This window comes from Harpia harpyja, chromosome W (genome assembly GCF_026419915.1).
Source record: "Harpia harpyja isolate bHarHar1 chromosome W, bHarHar1 primary haplotype, whole genome shotgun sequence".
NCBI lineage: Eukaryota > Metazoa > Chordata > Aves > Accipitriformes > Accipitridae > Harpia > Harpia harpyja.
In genome coordinates this window covers 3,600,627-3,619,320 of record NC_068968.1, presented here as the reverse complement: position 1 = coordinate 3,619,320, position 18,694 = coordinate 3,600,627, and the positions used below count along the sequence as shown (strand labels likewise).

General features: G+C 42.5%; 1 protein-coding gene across 6 annotated transcripts; it reads right to left on the bottom strand.

The window, feature by feature from the left end:
- Window positions 1–4,327: 4,327 nt before the first annotated feature.
- Window positions 4,328–18,295, bottom strand: LOC128136281 (hydroxymethylglutaryl-CoA synthase, cytoplasmic-like). Of its 6 annotated transcripts, XM_052775547.1 has the most exons (11): window positions 14,890–14,942; window positions 12,743–13,200; window positions 12,258–12,383; window positions 11,575–11,739; window positions 10,687–10,855; window positions 10,403–10,573; window positions 8,740–8,846; window positions 8,273–8,398; window positions 7,225–7,388; window positions 6,720–6,826; window positions 4,328–4,983 (listed from the first exon to the last, which is right to left on the bottom strand). In XM_052775547.1, exons 1-10 carry the CDS (start codon window positions 14,940–14,942, stop codon window positions 6,734–6,736), a joined length of 1,632 nt encoding a protein of 543 aa, XP_052631507.1. In that variant the 3' UTR covers window positions 4,328–4,983; window positions 6,720–6,733. The 6 variants fall into 6 exon arrangements, with proteins under 6 accessions (XP_052631507.1, XP_052631509.1, XP_052631506.1 ...); XM_052775549.1 differs by lacking the exon at window positions 14,890–14,942 and adding an exon at window positions 18,164–18,295 and having other exon boundaries at window positions 4,328–6,826; XM_052775546.1 differs by having other exon boundaries at window positions 4,328–6,826.
- Between the last annotated feature and the right edge of the window lie 399 nt (window positions 18,296–18,694).

Below are 18,694 nucleotides of genomic sequence, written 5' to 3'. Positions count from 1 at the left end.
ACACCAGAAGTAGATGCTGTAACTTTGGCCATCAGACACGTATTAGCTTGACGGCAGTGGAGCACACTAAGACAGCAGATGATTTGATTAGTCCTTGCAATACTCTACCAGCCTTTAGCTACATCAGCAGTGAATAGGATGCTGGAGACAGAAAGGAACACGGGTGTTTATGAAAGTTTACAGGGCTTAGTAGGCCTCTGCAGCTTAGCTTATACTGATCAGAGGTGAAATTTTATTGCACTTCTATAACCAAGCTTTGTTATAAGTAAATAGTATTACCATTTTGTACCTATTGCATTAATACCTGAAAAGAAAAATGCTTTTCATGAGAAAGTCACAATTAGGATTTTGGACAAGACAAAGCTAAGATCAGAAGATTCAACCTTTGCTATCTCGTGAAATATCCAGCATGGAAAAACTGCACCACTCAAATATCATCAGACTGTATGAAGTGGTGGAGACACTCTCAAAACTGCACCTGGTGATGGAATATGCAGGAGGTGGGGAGCTCTTCACTAAAATCAGTACAGAAGGGAAGCTACTAGAAACAGAGTGTAAAATAATCTTCTCCCAGATTGTATCTGCTGTGAAGCACATGGTAAGTTGTTCTTCTTCCACAGGCATGTTGCCCCTCGCTACTGTAGCAGATTTTGTGGATGTATCTTTTGGTTTTCAACTAGTAGGTTTACTGTTACCAAGATTTCAGGCCCATGTTTCTGAAGAGCAAAACAGCTAGTGAAGAGCTATCTTAAAAGTATCTAAGAGAGCTTTGCACATCCACCTCAAGTTACTGCCTCTCTATTGACAGCTTTTGGGAGGAGACTGAACTGGGAACATCTGGTGGGTGGAACCATCCCTTTAGCAACAGCATTCTCCTGGTCTGCTTTAGGTTGCTGTAGGCACCAACTAACAAAGCTTAATATCTTTCCTCCAGCTATTTTAACATAGGATCAGTCACTCTTCCGCTAAAAGAAAGTGTTCCAGAGAAGAGGCTTGTTGTTAGGTATTGCAAACAGCCAGCTTGCTTATTAATGAATGTGCAATTTGCAATCTTCACTTTGGAACAAATCTGTGAAGTTAACACCCAGCAAGTCACTTCCCCTTGCCTAGCCTTCAGTATTGCAACTGGATTTAGGATGATGCTATTAGTGTAGAGCCCAAAGCATCTTATAAAGGCAGAAAAGGGCAGTTAACTACTTCCAGTACCATCTCCTTTGAACCTTGCATAGTAACTACAGCTACTTAAAACAACAGCATAAAAACACAGGAAGACTGTTCTGCAAGTTTGAGAAGTAAAACTAGTATTTGTTAAAGTTGGCTCAGGGTGCCCTCCGGCAGCTCATATTCTCATATGCCACGTAATAGCCTTGGGCTCTGAAAGCCTGAAAAGCTCTGAGAGTTAAAAGCAAGAGTGTTCCCAGGTCAGATGTCTAGAAACTACATTACAAACTGCTCATAGTATATGTAAACAGTATGCATTTTTTTTAATGTATTTTGACAAAATGCTCAGACATCCTGTAAGTGATGGATTAGCTTCAACACCTTTTCCATAGGACAGATATTCAGGAGCTACTGGAACTTACATTTCAAGATCGCATCTATTTCTTAGCATTAAACCCAGACTACCAAGCTGGCCAACCTCTTCACTCATACACAGACTTCTGCAAAAACTTTTTTCTTTTTTTGCTAAGCCATCAAATCCAGGCTATTTAAATCCATTCTCACTGCTGTCAATCCACACAAGGACAGAAGATCCCTGCCTGGTACTGATGACTGTTTAAAAATCTTAGGATGCTGAAGAGTTTCCTTATTGCCTCCAGGTACACATATACCTTGTTAATTCAAAGGGTAGGGCAGAGAAAGCTCAAACACATCCATTCCTCCTAGTTATTTCAAAGACGAAGCTAAACCCTTACTTAATCAAGACAGATATATCTCTACTAAGCAGAGCAAATTCAGTTTGAGTCCTTGACTACTACTGCCATTTTCAAGGAAAAAGAGTACAAGTTACATTAGATTTCTAAAACTTGAAGACACCACTAAACTTGGTGTCCTACAAGGACATGAAATACCACAAGGCACAAGTCTGTGGTCCTTTTCTCCTGCCACCACCAGTTCTTCATGACATTAGATCACACAACAAAATTGTAGCAACTTTCTTACTTTATATGTGATTATGTTCACTTCATGGTCTTGGTAAACTAGCAGCTTTCACTTTGTGAGTCCACAAACTTACAATACATACAAAAATGGAATTAGTTAAAAAGAAATTATTTTGTTACTTATATCATTACAGAAATGTAGTAATTGCAAAGTGTTCTGAACCCTGAAAAAATAAAATACACAGATTTCGCACATGAAGATATCTAGTCTTGTAGGATCAGCCGTGATGCCATCACAAATCTGCTTAATGAAAATAGTTGATATTAGTTAACAAAAGACTGCTATTCTTCTAAAACCAGCATCCTCCTCCTTATCTTCTCCATCTACTCTATTGTTTTTTATCAGTAGAGAATTAAATTTGTTTAAATACTTTAACTTTTTCAATTTCATTGCAATGCTTATTTCTGACTTTGTCCAAGGTAATTCCCTTTCACCTGTGTAGTAATTAATCAATTAGGGGTAGGCACTTGAGAACTTTCCTGTTAACAAGCTAATACCAAATTTTCTTCTTGTTCTACAGCATGAGAATATCATCATTCACCAGGACTTGAAAGCAGAAAATGTATTCTACACCAGTAACACCTGCGTTGGGGGGGACACACTTTGGATTCAGCAAAGAAAGAGATGAAACTTTAAATACTTTCTGTGGCTCTCCTCCTTATGCTGCTCCTGAACTCTTCCAAGGTGAAAACCATGTTGGCATTTACACAGCTATCTGGGCACTGCCTCATCTCCTTTGTATTTCTCAAGTCACACTGAAGCGCTCAAATGTGGAGCGCTCATACACTTGTTTGCCCCTTGCTCCAGTGTCATGGTTTAAGCCCAGCCAGCAACTAAGCACCACACAGCTGCTCACTCACTCCCCCCACAGCTGGATAGGGGAGAGAATCAGAAGGGTAAAAGTGAGAAAACTCGTAGGCTGAGATAAAGACAGTTTAATAGGGAAAGCAAAAGCTGCACACACAAGCAAAGCAAAACAAGGAATTCATTCACTACTTCCCATCGGCAGGCAGGTGTTCAGCCATCTCCAGGAAAGCAGGGCTCCATCATGCATAATGGTCACTTGGGAAGACAAACGCCATCACTCCAAACGTCCCCCCTTCCTTCTTCTTCCCCCAGCTTTATATACTGAGCATGATGCCATATGGTCTGGAATATCCCTTTGGTCAGTTGGGGTCAGCTGTCCCACCTGTGTCCCCTCCCAACTTCTTGTGCACCCCCCAGCCTACTCGCTGGTGGGGTGGGGTGAGGAGCAGAAAAGGCCTTGACTCTGTGCAAGCACTGCTCAGCAGTAACTTCTCCACATTATCAACACTGTTTTCAGCACAAATCCAAAACATAGCCCCATACTAGCTACTATGAAGAAAATTAACTCTATCCCAGCCAAAACCAGCACATCCAGAAACTTGGTATAGCTAGTGCAAGAACTCAAGTAAAACAGGCAAGAGATCATTTGTGGATATGATCTTTATTAAAAATCATGTAGTATTTCACTTAACATGCTTGGGAGATTCTCAGTACAGGCATATAACAGCTAATTTCTTGAAAAGTTTTACCTTAGCTTGACACAACTTTACCACTGCAAACCAGGACAGTTTTTGCAGAGAACTAAATTTAAGCAGAAACCAGACAATAATCTAAACAACTTCAAATTCTTCTCTAAAACTTCTTCAGCAAATTAAACATGATAAGATGTATATTGGAGCCTTTCTTTTTAAATTTTGTTTCAAGAAACAGCCATGCTGTTGTTGACCATTGTTCCCGATTTGTCACAATTCAGAAAGGCAAGTTAGGATATGTTGTTTTAACCCTGCATGTGTGGTTGCAGTTCCCAGTGCATAAGATGATTGGGCTACCATCTACTAACCTACTGACACCTTCCATTACTTGTACAATCCTGACAGTCTAAAACTGCTTGGACTCCCATTGCACTCCAAAAGAGATATAAGCATATTCCAAAACTCATGTAAGTTTTAAATTCTTGCTTTAGCACTAGGTATCACAGTAAGTTGAATACAATCAGTAACAAAATCCACTTATATACTGAGCATTACAGGCTTGTACTAACTTCTGCCATACTACTACCAGCACAAAGCTGATTTTGATACTCTTGACTACTGCAAGTTAAAAGTTCAATAGCCTGACCCTTCCAATTGTTCTGATCATCATCAAGACCTTCAGCTTTAATCAGGTATTTTATACTTTAATTTTCAATATCATCAGCTCCAATACAAACAGTGGAAGAGTACAGTAGCTGTCCTCTGAACAGGCACAGTTGAAATGCCTAAGCTAAGAAGAGCCTATATTTTAGTTAAGGCAAGTAAACCAAGACAAGGTTTAGAGAGGTACAGCTGGTGCTTTCAAATTTAAGGGCAGAGATGCCTTATCTATTATGGGGACTGATGAGATGATCAGTTGACTTTAAAAGGAGTAATTAATGTAAATGAGCAACAGAAAGACTCTGAAAAGCCACCCATGGGAATCTGGACCCAGTGAGGCTCAGGTAAGTACAAAGCAAGAACCAATCCCCTTTCACAGTTTTTGTGAGAAGGGGATAAAACAATACCATCTTTCATAAGACAGTAATAAGATGAATTGTATTTCATAAGCTGGGAACGAATTCTTCCACTATAAACAGTTTCCATCTGAAAACATTTAAGTTACCTTGAAACACATTCCTGAAATAAGTTTCCCACCAGCCTAAGCAACCCTTTCTTTCCACTTTTGTAATGGAATGATATTAAGAAAGATCCAGAAGGTCCACACAGATTGTGAACCCACAACTTTGGGTTTTCACAAGGACAGTTTCCTCTTTCTTTCCTGTTAAAGAAAAATGCATCCTGAAAACCCAAGTCAGCACTACTTTAACAGATTTCAAGTATCTCCAACTTTATTTTAATAAAGGATCAGCCTCACAGGAAGTGAGGTCCCTGTGGTTAATTTTTTGTGCCAGTAGCTCACTTCTTGGCTTGTCCACTGCCAGCAATGGACTTTGTTCCATGGCAATTTTTTTTTTTTCTGGTACCAAGATAAGTTTCACAAGGGCAACCTAAACAAAAATACTTGCAAACGCTATCTTCATGCATCATCGCTCCATCATTTTCAGCAGAACAAACTGATTAGCATTCATCAATTTATAATAAATGACTATTTTACCAAGGGTTGACTGTAAAAATAGTGTTATCAAATCCTAGTGAGTGACATACTACAAACACTTCATTGCACACACACACACAAAAAACATAATTGTAATTTGACAAATAATTTTTTTTTTTGCTACTTTATATTAGATAATGTAGCTTTGTAGAATTAGCAAAGAAATAAAATTCAACAAAACTTCATTCTGTACATTAGCTCAATTTAAGTATATATTACAAGCTTACAAGGCTCATGTCATAGTTCGTTTCCAATCTGGGCTTTAGAAGTCTACCAGAATAGATGCACCATTAGCATTGTGTATCTACCACTTGCAAAATGGATAGCTTTTAGCTTGCATTTGGGGTGGGGGGGAAGACCCCACTCCTACAACATTACCAATAGTGAGAAGAACTTCAAAGTACAAGTCAAATTCAAAGTTAGAAATAGTCTCTTAGAAATGTATTATATAAAGAATAGTGAGAGGCCAGAGTTCCAGACAAAGTGATCTTCCTCCCTTCCTTAGTTTGCTAATTAAAACAGCTCCATAATATCCAGAAGCTTTATTTGAAAATTCTGCTGCCTTAAATACTTTATTACAGTTAAACAATTCTGAAAGGTGCCAAATCAATGAACCCAAGAAATATACCCTTTTTGTTCTTTAGAAGAAAAAACTACTACCTCCCTTCTTGTTCCTCTTTCCTCCCAGGCTGCTGGGATTTATAATGCAGGTATAAAACAGGTAATATGGATATTAGGAGGAATTACATAGTAACTAACACAGTAGGTCAGAGTTTCTTGGAAAAAACCACACCTGTCAGTCTAGCCATTCTTGATCCAGTCATTTTGACAGGGGCGAGAGACTCTATTCCAGTAATGAATGTTACTTGGTTCTATACCTTTCCCAAAGCAATGGTGTGATGAGAGGTAGACTGGGAGAAGAAAGGGAAGGTGATAAAGGGAAAGACAAGTGCAGTATTCAGAAGATTGACTGCTTACTGTTAAGGCATTGAAAACCCTAACATTAAAAGCTTGGACTATTTTGCCACCCACTTTTAAGTACAAGTAGAAAAGTTAACAGCGTAGTTTCAAGTAATTTTACATGGAAAAAGCAAGTAGAAGATACTTTTTTTTCTATGTACAAAGATCTTGTAATAGATTACAGCTACTATGCAGCAATTAAATTCAGATGTGTTAAGGAATCCACAAAGCCCCTGGCAAGTTCCTTCATCTCCAGTATATTCATTATTTTAGTGTTCTGAAAATACTAAAAGCATCAGCATACCAAATTATGACAAATCTTTTCAAGGAGTTTAAACAGTTTTTCCATACACCCAATGAAGTACTACTGTACACTGAAATTTCAGTACTACTGCAATCCTTTCTCTCCCCCTACCCTCACAACTCTTTTCATTCCCCACCTCACAGAGGTATCTTAATGCTCCCCATTGGAAACGGCAACAGTAACACCTTCAGATTCTGTTGTTGCAGGGATTCTTGGCACTTTCTTAGCAGGGCTTGGGATCTGCTAAGAAGGGGGGAAAAAAAACCAAAACAAAACATTAAATATGGTTTTCTAGTTCACAAACATTCATACTTCATGGCTAGTCCAACTCTCAAACAACATTCATGCTATACTGGATGGCTTGGTCTTAAGTCATTCAAATCTGTCATGCTTCATGCAAACTGATTATGTGAAAAGAGCCAGTTTGTTCTTGTTTCATTCTTGTGCAGTTTTGTTCTTGTTATGATGAAATGTGTTTTTTAAAATCCCATGCTCTTTTTTTTCCTGGCTTATATGTTAAAATATGTAACAAAGTACCTGCTATAACTTATTAAACCACTTCCTCTTTTAACATACGTGCACGTTAAGACAAGCAAACTATTCCGCCATTTATATCAAACTAAAGAATGCTGAGTGTTCACCTCATGAACAATGCCTGGGTGGACAACTTCAACTCCTGCCTCCAGAGGTCCATCACCCATGAGCGGGCGCCGTGCATAAGTTCTTCTGTGTTTTTCATCCACACGCACAAGGTACCATGTTCCTTCAAAGAGATCTTCTACTGAAGACTGTGGAATATAGTTGGCTGTAAAAAAGCCAATAACATACCAGTTGGTTCCTGGTGAGAATTTTATACAACACAGGCCTTTGCAGTTTGAAAGTAGTAAGACAGGAAAACCAAGTCTACATTTTCATTTCAAACATACTGGGCCAATGAAGACAAGCTATAGAAAAGCACTTTACAAGCTATTCTGAAGTAGAAAGAGTTAGATATTTCCTTTATTCTTGTCCTGGTTTCAGCTGGGACAGAGTTAATTGTCTTCCTAGTAGCTGGTATAGTGTCATGTCTTGGGTTCAGTATGAGAAGAATGTTGATAACACACTGATGTTTTCAGTTGTTGCTAAGTAATGTTTAGTCTCAAGTCAAGGATTTTTCAGCTTCTCATGCCCAGCCAGCAAGAAGGCTGGAGGGGCACAAGAAGTTGGGAGGGGACACAGCCAGGGCAGCTGACCCAAAGTGGCCAAAGGGGTATTCCGTACCATGTGACATCATGCCTAGTATATAAACTGGGGGGAGTGGGGGTGGGGGGATTGCCGCTCGGGGACTAACTGGGCATCAGTCAGCAGGTGGCGAGCAATTGCATTGTGCATCACTTGTTTTGTATATTCCAATCCTTTTATTACTACTGTTGTAATTTTATTAGTGTTATCATTATTAGTTTCTTCTTTTCTGTTCTATTAAACTGTTCTTATCTCAACCCACGAGTTTTACCTTTTTTTTTCCCCCCGCAATTCTCTCCCCCATCCCACTGGGTGGGGGGGAAAGTGAGTGAGCAGCTGCGTGGTGCTTAGTTGCTGGCTGGGGTTAAACCTCAACAATTCTACACCTTAATCATTTAAATCATGCAAATTAAGCAATGAGTATCTTGCTGTAGGACTAGGAATTATTTATATTTATGACATTCTTACCCAAATTATGCGTTTCCTGTCTAATCTTCATGTTTTCAGCAAATACATCAGGTGCAATGCATTTTCTTGAGTCAAGTCTTGTTTTAAGATCAGAAAGGCTGGCAGTTATTTTGTCCAGTGCAGAACCTACAATATAAAACCATCATGTAAGGCACCAGTGCTGAGAACTGCACACTAGCATGTTAGCATTTCAAGCCCATTCAAAATATTTTGCATTAGAGAAGCTGAAGCTTTAGTCATTTAAAAATATTCCCAATTACTCAAGCAAAACACTTAAAGCATTAGAAGAATATTATCTATATGCCCAAAGAGACACTTAAAACATTCCCTGGAGCTGGAACATTTTCAGTTTAACACTACTGTCATTAGGCATTGTTCTGCAGGTTTACTTATGCTGGTGGGCGTAACAAAGCATTTAGAGGTGAGCTGTGCAAGGGAGTTAATTAACATATCTTCCTTTCACTCACCAGGAGTGGCATCCTGTGTAACTCTGATGGAATACAGCGTAGCAGCAAAACCAGAGCCATATGAGAACACACTAATTCTCTGTCCTGCGAGCTGCTCTGGGGAGTACCTGCAAACCAAGCAACAGTTGTTTAAAGTGAGAACTAAGCCAAGGTGCCAATTTTAAATAACTAGAAAGCATAGCTAGCTTAGAAAAAGCAGCCAGCAAAATTATATTGGCTACAATACACATTTAGTGTGCTAAATGCATAAATGATGACTTTTAAAAACAGGATTTCAAACACTGCTGTTACACGATGATTTTCAAAGCTACCTAAGCAAAAGAAAAACGAAGAAATGCCCAGAACGTGATTATCTAGAAGGCAGCCAATTTTCACTCTTAAGTGACCTAAAGCCTAAAATGAACCATCACATCTTAGAATGCAAAGTCACAATAAAGAAAAAAGGACCCAAGAGGAGTGGTTTAATTTAAACTTAACATGATTTTGTAAAAGTCTGTCATTTAAAAAAAAAAACAAAACAAAAAAACACCACAACAAACAACAATTTGTTAAGTAAATAGTAATTTAATTTGGCTTTGCTTATTATTGCTGGGCAGAGTGGATTGAGAACAGCCCTGCAGAGGAGGACTCGGGGGGTATTGGTGGATTAAAAACTGATTATGAGCTGGCAATGTGCGATTGCAGCCCAGAAAGCCAATCACATCCTGGGCTGCATCAAAAGAAGCATAACCAGCAGGTTGAGGGAGGTGATTCTGCTCCTCTACTCCACTCTCGTGAGACCCCACCTGGAGTACTATGTTCAGCTCTGGGGCCCCCAGCATAAGAAAGACATGGACCTACTTGAGCAGGTCCAGAAGAGGGCCACGAAGATGATCGGGGGCTAGAGCACCTCCCCTATGAGGATAGGCTGAGAAAGAGTTGGGGTTGTTTAGCCTGGAAAAGAGCTCTGGAGAGACCTTATAGCAGCCTTCCAGTACTTAAAGGGGGCCTACAGGAAAGATAGGGAGGGACTCTTTATCAGGGAGCGTAGCAATAGGACAAGGGGTAATGGTTTTAAACTGAAAGAGGGTAGATTTAGATTAGATATTAGGAAGAAATTCTTTACTGTGAGGGTGGTAAGACACTGGAACAGGTTGCCCAGATAAGTTGTGGATGCCCCATCTCTGGAAATGTTGGATGGGGCTTTGAGCAACCTGGTCTAGTGGAAGGTGTCCCTGCCCATGGCAGGGGGGTTGGAACTAGGTGACCTTTAAGGTCCCTTCCAACCCAAACCATTCTATGATTCTAGTGGAACAGAGAAGGCATTCAGATTCTCTTTTCCACTGGGGTGTTTGGGGGGTGGGTGGGTGTATGGGGGGTGCGTGTGTGTGTGTGTGTGTGTGTTGAGGCTGGGAAAAGATACACCACCTTACAAATAAGATCCTAATTTGGAAGGCATGAAGCTGCTGTTTCAGATCAGCTTCTGACACAGAAATTTTGAATCTGCTTGTCACTTGACCCAACTGTATACACAGATTAATTTTCTAACTTTAGTCTTGCTACTTAAGGCAATCTAGTAGGAAAAGGTTTGCTAGATGGTGCTTTTACAAAAGACTTTCTAGAATAAAAACTTTTTATGTGCTTACATATAAAAAGCTATGACTTTTTCCAATTTTATGCTTACTGAGCTAGAAGAGAAGCAAGGCAACCATAGACTGAAGGGGTATACATATTTCCATTCTGATTGGATATGAGCAACGAAGCTTTGGTTTTCTGATCGAAGAGCTCTGCACTGGCTTTCATAAAAGCTTTTTCCACATCTCTTTCAAAATATGTATCTTCAAGTTTTACATCTCTATTAAAAAAAAAAGGTTCAGAAACAGTTACTAAAATGGCAGCAAGGTAAAACACCTTGGATGTTTACCAAATTAAGGCTATCTGAATAAGGAAGACAGCAGCCATTCTCACCTGAAAGCTTCCAAACCACTGAAAACACCATTTGCTGTTTCTAGGTTCTGGTCACTGAGAAAGTCATTCAGCAATAGTCTAGCCACAGATTTCTGTACCAGTTTACAGTAGGGAGAATGAAAGATCATGAATCCAAAGTCATTCAAGGTGAAATGTCTGTCTGTCCCCTCTGGAAGCAGCAGAAACGTTGGTGTTACAGCTTATGTTTAGTACTCACTTCAAGTATTAAAATAAAATAGGGGGATGGCAGGATACCAGTCATCATAACACATCAGCATACAAAAGACAACTGTAAGACTAACTATTGCTGGCAAGTTCATTTAACACACTGCTGCTACTTCTATTTAAAAATTAGTTTCTTACTGATCTTGTGCACCAGCTAGCAGTGTTTGCCCTTTTTCTTCTAGAAGAAAGTTATAAGCTTAACAGAATTGCCATATTTCTACCCAGCATTTTGAAATAAGAAATAATCTACTTCATCTAACTACTTATGCTTCTTAATACAGGTGAAGCAATTACTAAACATATGGGGGTTAAAAAAAAAAAAATCAGTATCCTTATACAACATGTAAATATTAACCTCAATATCTTAAGAGCCTTGGTAGAGGAGGGAACAACACAGTTAAGCAAGATATTATACATTACACCAACAAAAGCTTGTAGAGACTACTGTTTATTGACTATCAGGTACTTAGCCACACCAGAACAGAAATAAGACATTTCTTTATGGGAGAGTGCAAACGTTTCAATTGTCTCAGAACACACAAACACAAGAGGGACCATGTACTACTCTTTAGATTGAATGCTAAAACTTGAAAAATACATTGTCTGTGTAGCTACGCATTCCAATATTTGCCAGATCTTGCAATATCATGTGAGGCTACATACCCTTTTGCCACTGGGCATGGATTTTGTTGCGATAGACAGCATAGCAGCAATCTAATGCACGGAGGTAGCACTGTATAGATAGTTTACCATCAACTACAGGATATTCAGAGACCATATCTGGTTTATAGAAGTCATATGCATGCTGCATGTGGGTTCCACGCAATCCTGATGGAGAGAAATTGACAAGAGTTGAAAATTACTTTATTCAGCTACTTTGAGTCAGTCTGAACACATTGCTTAACATATGGAAAACAAGCAATATTTGGCCTCAGTCAAGCAGGTTTTCATAGCGCTTCAGGCCCTTTAAGGTAATGTTTCACACAGTTCTCAATCACCTGTTACTCAAGTACGGTAGGACTGAGCATGACAAACACAAGTAACAAATTATTTTCATCATTTCACCTTGAAAGTAGAGCACTGTGTTATTCAGCTCTAGTCTACTCTTTATCAATTTTATTGGAGAATCCCCAAGGAAAAAACAGATAGAAGCATCTCTAGTTGTTTCTTGCTGCCTCCTATAACAGGACTTGGCCAAATTAGCCCAGAGCAAGAGGAGACAAAGTACAATTTCTGACATTAGCGGGAGTTAAGCCAGCCTTCCAGCAACCCACAAAAACAGAGGATGGGCTTCAGAACAGATCCAGTATCTGGCTGAACAGTATTTGTTTCCTCATAGGACTAACCTCTCTCAAAAATTAACGGAGCATTTGGACCAACTAGCATAGCGACGGCACCAGCTCCACCTGTTGGCCTGGCATTTCCAGTGGCATACACAGCTATGTCTCCAGCAACAACAAGTGCATAACGTCCTGTGAAAAACACAGAAGTAAGTATGAAAAGTAGCCAAGAATCTAGCACATTTTAATATCCATCAGCAATTTTTAGACTTTAGTTATAGAGGAGATGACTTCAGGATTAAGGGGCTCTTCAATCCTGGCATCCACCAAAACTTACAGGAAAAGACCAGTGATGATTATCCGTGTCATTATTTTTTGCATGTAACTGAACTAGTGGCAAATGCCCAGAGCATTTAAGAAAAATACTTCAGAAGCATACAAGAGTTTACCCTCTGGGTTTTATATAGTTAAATATGGACACTGTAATTGCAAGGCAGACTACTCAAAAATAGAGACTGACACAACTTTTCAAGAAAATACCCTGAACTTACCATCCCAAGAACTGGACTCAATCCAATTAATAGCATTTAAAAGAGCAGCAGTGCCTCCATAGCATGCATTCATGGTGTCAATTCCTTCTACATCCGTATTACCAGATTCTTCAAAAAGTTGCATCAGGACAGTCTTTACAGATTTTGATTTATCAATTATTGTCTCCGTTCCAACTTCTAATCTCCCAATACAATCATAGGAAAGGCTGTTCCTCTCCATGAGCTTCTGAACCACAGTCAAACAGAGAGAATTGATATCTTCCCGGTCAGAGCAGAATCCCATCTTTGACTGGCCTAACCCAATGGTGTATTTGCCAGCATTCACACCATCATACTTCTCCAGCTCTGCCTGGTCAACATACTGAGAGGGAAAATATATTTCCAGTGCAACAATTCCCACATCTTTGGGCCAGCAGGATTCAGCATTCACTGGAAGAGACCCAGGCATCGTGGTAAATCTTTAAGAAAAAAAGAAAACCACAAAACCCGGCTGATTTATTCGCATCCATTTTTAGAGACCTACTTCATACTTTAATTTTCTGTAGATTTATAGAAAAGGTTAAGTTTTAGGTATTCTACAAGTTCATTTGCAAAAGGCAAGCCTTTGCCTCCAGGTGAAATTTTGGTCTGAGCATACTGTAAACATCATTAGAAGTTTTATAACATTTTATGTTAAGATCTTTTAAGCAAAAGTACAATTTCAGCCCTGGAGATGAATATACATAGCTTAAGCCCAAGTTATTTCACTGAAGCAAAACACATGCTTAACAAATGTTAAGTGTTTGAGAAATTAGTCTTAATGTTCATTATTCTACTTCTGCTTATATGCAAAGTCTCAATTTTACACAACCAAGCTGGAAACACTGTGGTATTTTTTTGTTTTGTTTTTTAAATGTTGCTAGTTGAGACATTAAGTTTAAAGTTTATACTTACCAGGAAATCTTAGCCTTAAAACAGGCCAGGACTTTTCAAAATTGTTTTTTATTTTTAAACTAAGTGGTCCAAGTTGCTTCATTTTGTTTATACTTGTAACAAAAATATAAGTTTTCTTGGTATTTTTGGTTGGGTTTTTTGTTTGTTCATTTGGGGCTTTTTTTTTAGCATACTCTGTTTTGGCATTCCTGAACACTGGAACTCCTAACGCCAGGCCTGGAGGAATATTTCACAGGCCAAGATAAACGCACAGGGATTCTTCCTGATAGACCAAATTTTCTTGTTTTAACCCTATAACCTTACTATCATTATACTCTAGGATATAGTATATCCTATTACTTTAACGCTATCTGTATTACACAGACAGGCACCATCATCCTGTACATTTGCTTACATCCTTACAGAACACTTGTCCCTTTTGTGCCCAGCTGTACACTGACCTTACCCAGCTTCTTCCATAAAATCACAATGAGCTGTATAATGGAATAAAGCCTTTCTATGCAGGAATGATGACTTTACACAATACATGTTAAAACAAGTGTTAGGAAAGCATTAAAAGTGCCTTCTGCTACCTGTACAGTTAGATATCAAAGTCTTACATAAGACCTAAAGTAAGAGCACATGGCTTGCCATTCATTTTGATTGCCTCTAACAAAGTTTCAAACATACCTATGATGATCTTAAAATAATCCATTTTAAAGTATTTATAGCATTTATTCATATTAAAACGTGTAAATTGCAAAAGGCTGCTATTTAAAACTGCTTACTGGAGCACTGCAGAACAGCCATATAGTGTATTGCCACAAGATTTCAAGCAAGAAAACCAATTTCGCATTATTTGTGTGTTCTGCTGCCACCCCAGGCTAACCGCTCACCCGAAAGCGCAGTGCCCGCAAACTCCTCACTACAACGTTCGGATAAAACCGAGCGCCGCTGCTGACCGGAACTTTTTCCTAATCCATCCCGTTGCGAAGCCCCTCAGCTCAAACGATCGCGCCACGGGCTGCAGCGCCCGGCCGGGAGCCTGCCACCCCGCTCCCCCCGCCGAACCGGCCCCGCGACGCTACTAAGGGCACCGAGGGCGCCCCTATGCCTCAAGGTTACCCGTGACCCGGCCGGGGAGACTGGGAGGACCCACAGAGATGGAGGTGTCGCGCCCCCGCCCGCAGCACAGGACCCGCCCAGCTCCCGCTGGCCGCGATCTCGGCCCTTACATGTTGCGGAGTCCCATTGCCGGCTCTCGGCGCGGGGGGAGGGGTGCGCGCATGCGCGCAGCGGCGTCCAGCTCGGGCAGGCGGGCAGTACGTAGGCGCGGGAAGCTCGCCTTGCCCCCCCCCAGGCGGGGCTTCATCCGCAGCACTCTTGCCGTGCCGGCCCGGCCCGGCCCACGCTCCCGCGGGGCCGGGAAGGCCCAGAGCGTTCACCTGTGGACTCCCCCCATTCTAACGGGGTCCCTCGAGGTGAGGGCAACGTTGTTGTCTTAAGCGCCTTGCACAATAAACCCAGCAGCACCAGCATATGGAGGCAAACCCAATAAAAACTTGAAATAAAACCCACCAGCATCCAAAATTCCTGGTTTTAACAGTCCCTGACCACAGACTACCCCATCCTGCAGGGACCTCACCTCTATTAGCATTTAATTTTTAAAGTTTCTCAAATGCTTTTAAGTTGCACCTTTTTGCATACCATGGCAGTAAGGGCAAGTAGCTGCACTAAAAAAAAAAAAAAAGCAAGGAAGACAGAATAATTTCTGCCTCCAGGAAGCTGACCCTGGTGGGCAGGATTAAGGATTTGTCATGGCACAGCAGCAGCCTTACACTGTGAGAAACAGTGGCAGTCACAGCTTTCCTGAAGCCACAGCCAGGGAAGGGAGCACAGTGGCCTGGAGACTCTCCAGGAGATGCCAGGGCAAGTTCACATCTCCTCTCAGCAGCACAACTAGCAAGTTACACACCTCCTGGGGACAAGGAGCAGCACTGAGCTTCAGACCCACCTCCAAGAGCTGCCTTTTACCTCAAATCTGCACAAGCACTGAAGATGAGAATGAGGGTGGTTTCCTGCTCTCTGTATGAATGCAGACAAACTACTGACAGTGAAATTCCCAAGGTTCCATCTGGGAAAAGGACTTTGGGGTCCAGCCCTCTTTGTGGCATAAAACACCTCCCTTTCTTTGAAAGGGGACAAAAAGGAGATACAGACAGCTGCCGGCAGACTTCAGGCAGGTCCCAACTCAGCATGGTGTCTGGCAGCCACCCTGAGGCTGAGCCTTTTACCCATAGCAGAGCTTGGTTCTGCTCCAAGAGCCAGAAGGATGAAAGTTAGAGGCTACAGAGACTCTTAGATGCTTAATTTTAATTAAGTTATGTACTAAAAGACAATGCATGACAGCACATAATGGACTTGACCTGCAGCAGCCATAGAAGAAGAGTGGTTTTTAACCAGGCAGTGAATTAAGAAATTCAATGTGCCAAAAGGATTTACATTATTGGTGAGGGCTACAGAAAACACTCTGCTCTGTGCTTGTTCATTACAGAACTTTGAGATCAAAACTGGCATTTAATTTCATACTACTTGATGCAGTTCTCATCAGAAAACTTTTTGCAGAAGATAACTAAAGGGAGACTTCTTTCTATTGTATTTGCATGGCTCACCAAATACACCTAGTATAGCAGCAGTTAGGGCTATCAGGTTATACCACAATGAAAAACATTGCTTTATAAGCTTGCTCTGATCACTTAAGAAAATGGGACATATGACATCTTAAGTCAGTTAGTCATTACAGGGGAAAAAAAACTGTTTACTTGATGCAAAACAGCCTTTTGTCCTCTTGGTCAAACTGCAAACAAAATCCCATCACTGAGTTTTTCTGAAAATGAAAGAATACTCAAAAGTACTATTTCTTTTAAAACACTGAGAATCCAAAATGCTTTAATATAAAGAAATGAGAAGCCTGCTTTTTTTGTGTTCTCTTAAGATTCTGTAGGGAATGATGAGCAGCATAAAACAGCCACTACTTTCTGCTAATGCTTCCAGACACCAGAAATACATTCTCCCACAACTGGTGGCTTTCATTGTCTTTAAGAATTTGAGACTATTCTGTTAATAATTTGACTTCATTATTTCCTAAATAAGTTTTTAATTCATACAAAACACTTGACTGAAAGTTAGAAAATAAAAACCCAAGCCTGTTTGCTACAAGTAATACATTTAGTAATTCCCTTTGGCTTTTGATTTCTGGAGGACTTGTAGAACAGACTTTACTCATGAAAGCAAAGCCACTTCAGGCTGTTTTTCAGAAGTTAAACAGTGATGATCTGGTAGCTTCAGTTACATCATTTAGATAAATCTAGTTATTCCCACACAGCTAAAAGGTTTATAGGTATCGAGTGCAAGTACATGCAAGACACTTGTCACGCCACGAGAGGTCACTGCTTTTACCCGGATTGCTGCGACTCGCCACGGCATGGACCATGCATGAGCGTAGCATCACCATGTCCCCCGCTCACCTGAGCCAAAAGAATGAGACTAAGTGAGAAACAAGCAAACAGCGTAAAAGCCCCACCAAACTGTAGAAGACAGATCTTTATGGATGAATTCAAGATAATATCTGAAGCGTCTCTCCTCGCGGGGGTCAGCGTGCCACAGGGACCCGAGGCACCCTCCCTCTGGGTTTAGCCCCGAGCACATTCGGGACCGAGACTCCGTTAGCAACACAGGTGGGCTGGCAGGAAGCCCACACCTGTGCAACAAACACTATTACGAAAGAAAGTGATGGCATCCCTGGGGGCAGCACCAGGCTGCCTTTGCCCTGCGCGATGAGGGGGGTGGCACGCCCGCCCCGCCGTCTCCGGCGTGGGTGGGCGCCTCTATCGCGACACAGAGACGATTAAAGGACACGCTTAGGGCGCCGTCGCTTTCAGGCTTCTTTGGGGACACTCCGCAGGCGGGGGAAGAGCCCGGAGGAGCCCCGCAGCAACAGCCCGCGGAGCCTCGCTGCGCGGGGCAGCGGCAGGAACGCGCCCACCACAGCTTCACCCAGCCGGGGTGCTTCTTTGGGGGGGGGGGGGGGGGGGGGGAGGGCGTTGGGCAGCACGCGAGACAGCACCCAGGGTCCTCCAACACCGGGGCTATGGGGTCTTTCACGATGCATTTTGCCTCGCCAGCTACACCGAGCGAGAGCGGTGCTGCTCGATGATGCTCTGGGCATCGCCCAGCGCCGTTTGCAGGCTACCTACCTTAAGTGACACTCAAAAACGCCTCCTTTTTTTTTTTTTTCCCCTTTTTTTCCTCCTCTTGCTGTACTGCAGACACTACTTCAAACGCGCTTACATCCACTGAAAACACCGCTCCCAACTATGCCGACCTATCCCCACGCCCCGCGAGCGGCTCCAGCTCCATGCGATGCCGCAGCTCTGCGCCACCCCCCCCCGAGGAGAGGCAGGGGACACCGCCCGGCCCAAGGGCCTCCGGGGGCCGAGCCGCCCTCACCTATCCGAGGCGATAGCTCCCGGTATCGCTCACCACTCCACACCTTCGCTCGCATACACAGAAAAAAGGCAATATGCTGGCGCGCGGCGCCTTTAATCAGCCCCGCCGCCCGGGCTCCGGCCAGCACCCTGAGCGGCGTCTCCCCCGGCCAATCACAGCTGCCACCGTCCAGGTCCCGCCCGCCGGCCGGCCCGCAGCTGGCGGAGAAGGCGGGAGGAATGGTGTGAGAAAGTGACGCAGCGTGGCCAGAGGGCAGCGCGCCAATGAGGACGCGGCAGAGGCGGTGGGCGCTCAATGGGAGCCGAGCGCGGCGTGGGGGCAGCCAATGGGAGCGCGCTGCCGACCGCGGGTGAAAGTAGGATGACTGCCGGTCCCCGGCGAGGTGAGGAAGTGGTTGCCCGGCAACGGGAGGCGAGGCCCGCCCGGCCCCAGCGAGAGCTGGCCGTCGTGTCGCCTCGGCCCCGGCCCCGGCCCCGGCCCCGGCCCAGGTGCCCTAGCGCTGTCCAGGACTGGGGCCGGGCGCGGAGGGCC

What these genes read in the sequence shown, in the direction of transcription:
- LOC128136281 (XM_052775546.1), bottom strand. Translation starts at nt 14,942, where the DNA reads ATGCGCGCACCCCTCCCCCCGCGCCGAGAGCCGGCAATGGGACTCCGC. An exon ending in TGAGTCCAGTTCTTGGGATG is followed by an intron (nt 12,384 to 12,742) that starts GTAAGTTCAGGG and finishes TGTTTTTCACAG; the next exon opens with GACGTTATGCACTTGTTGTT. An exon ending in TCCGTTAATTTTTGAGAGAG is followed by an intron (nt 11,740 to 12,257) that starts GTTAGTCCTATG and finishes TCTCTCCATCAG; the next exon opens with GATTGCGTGGAACCCACATG.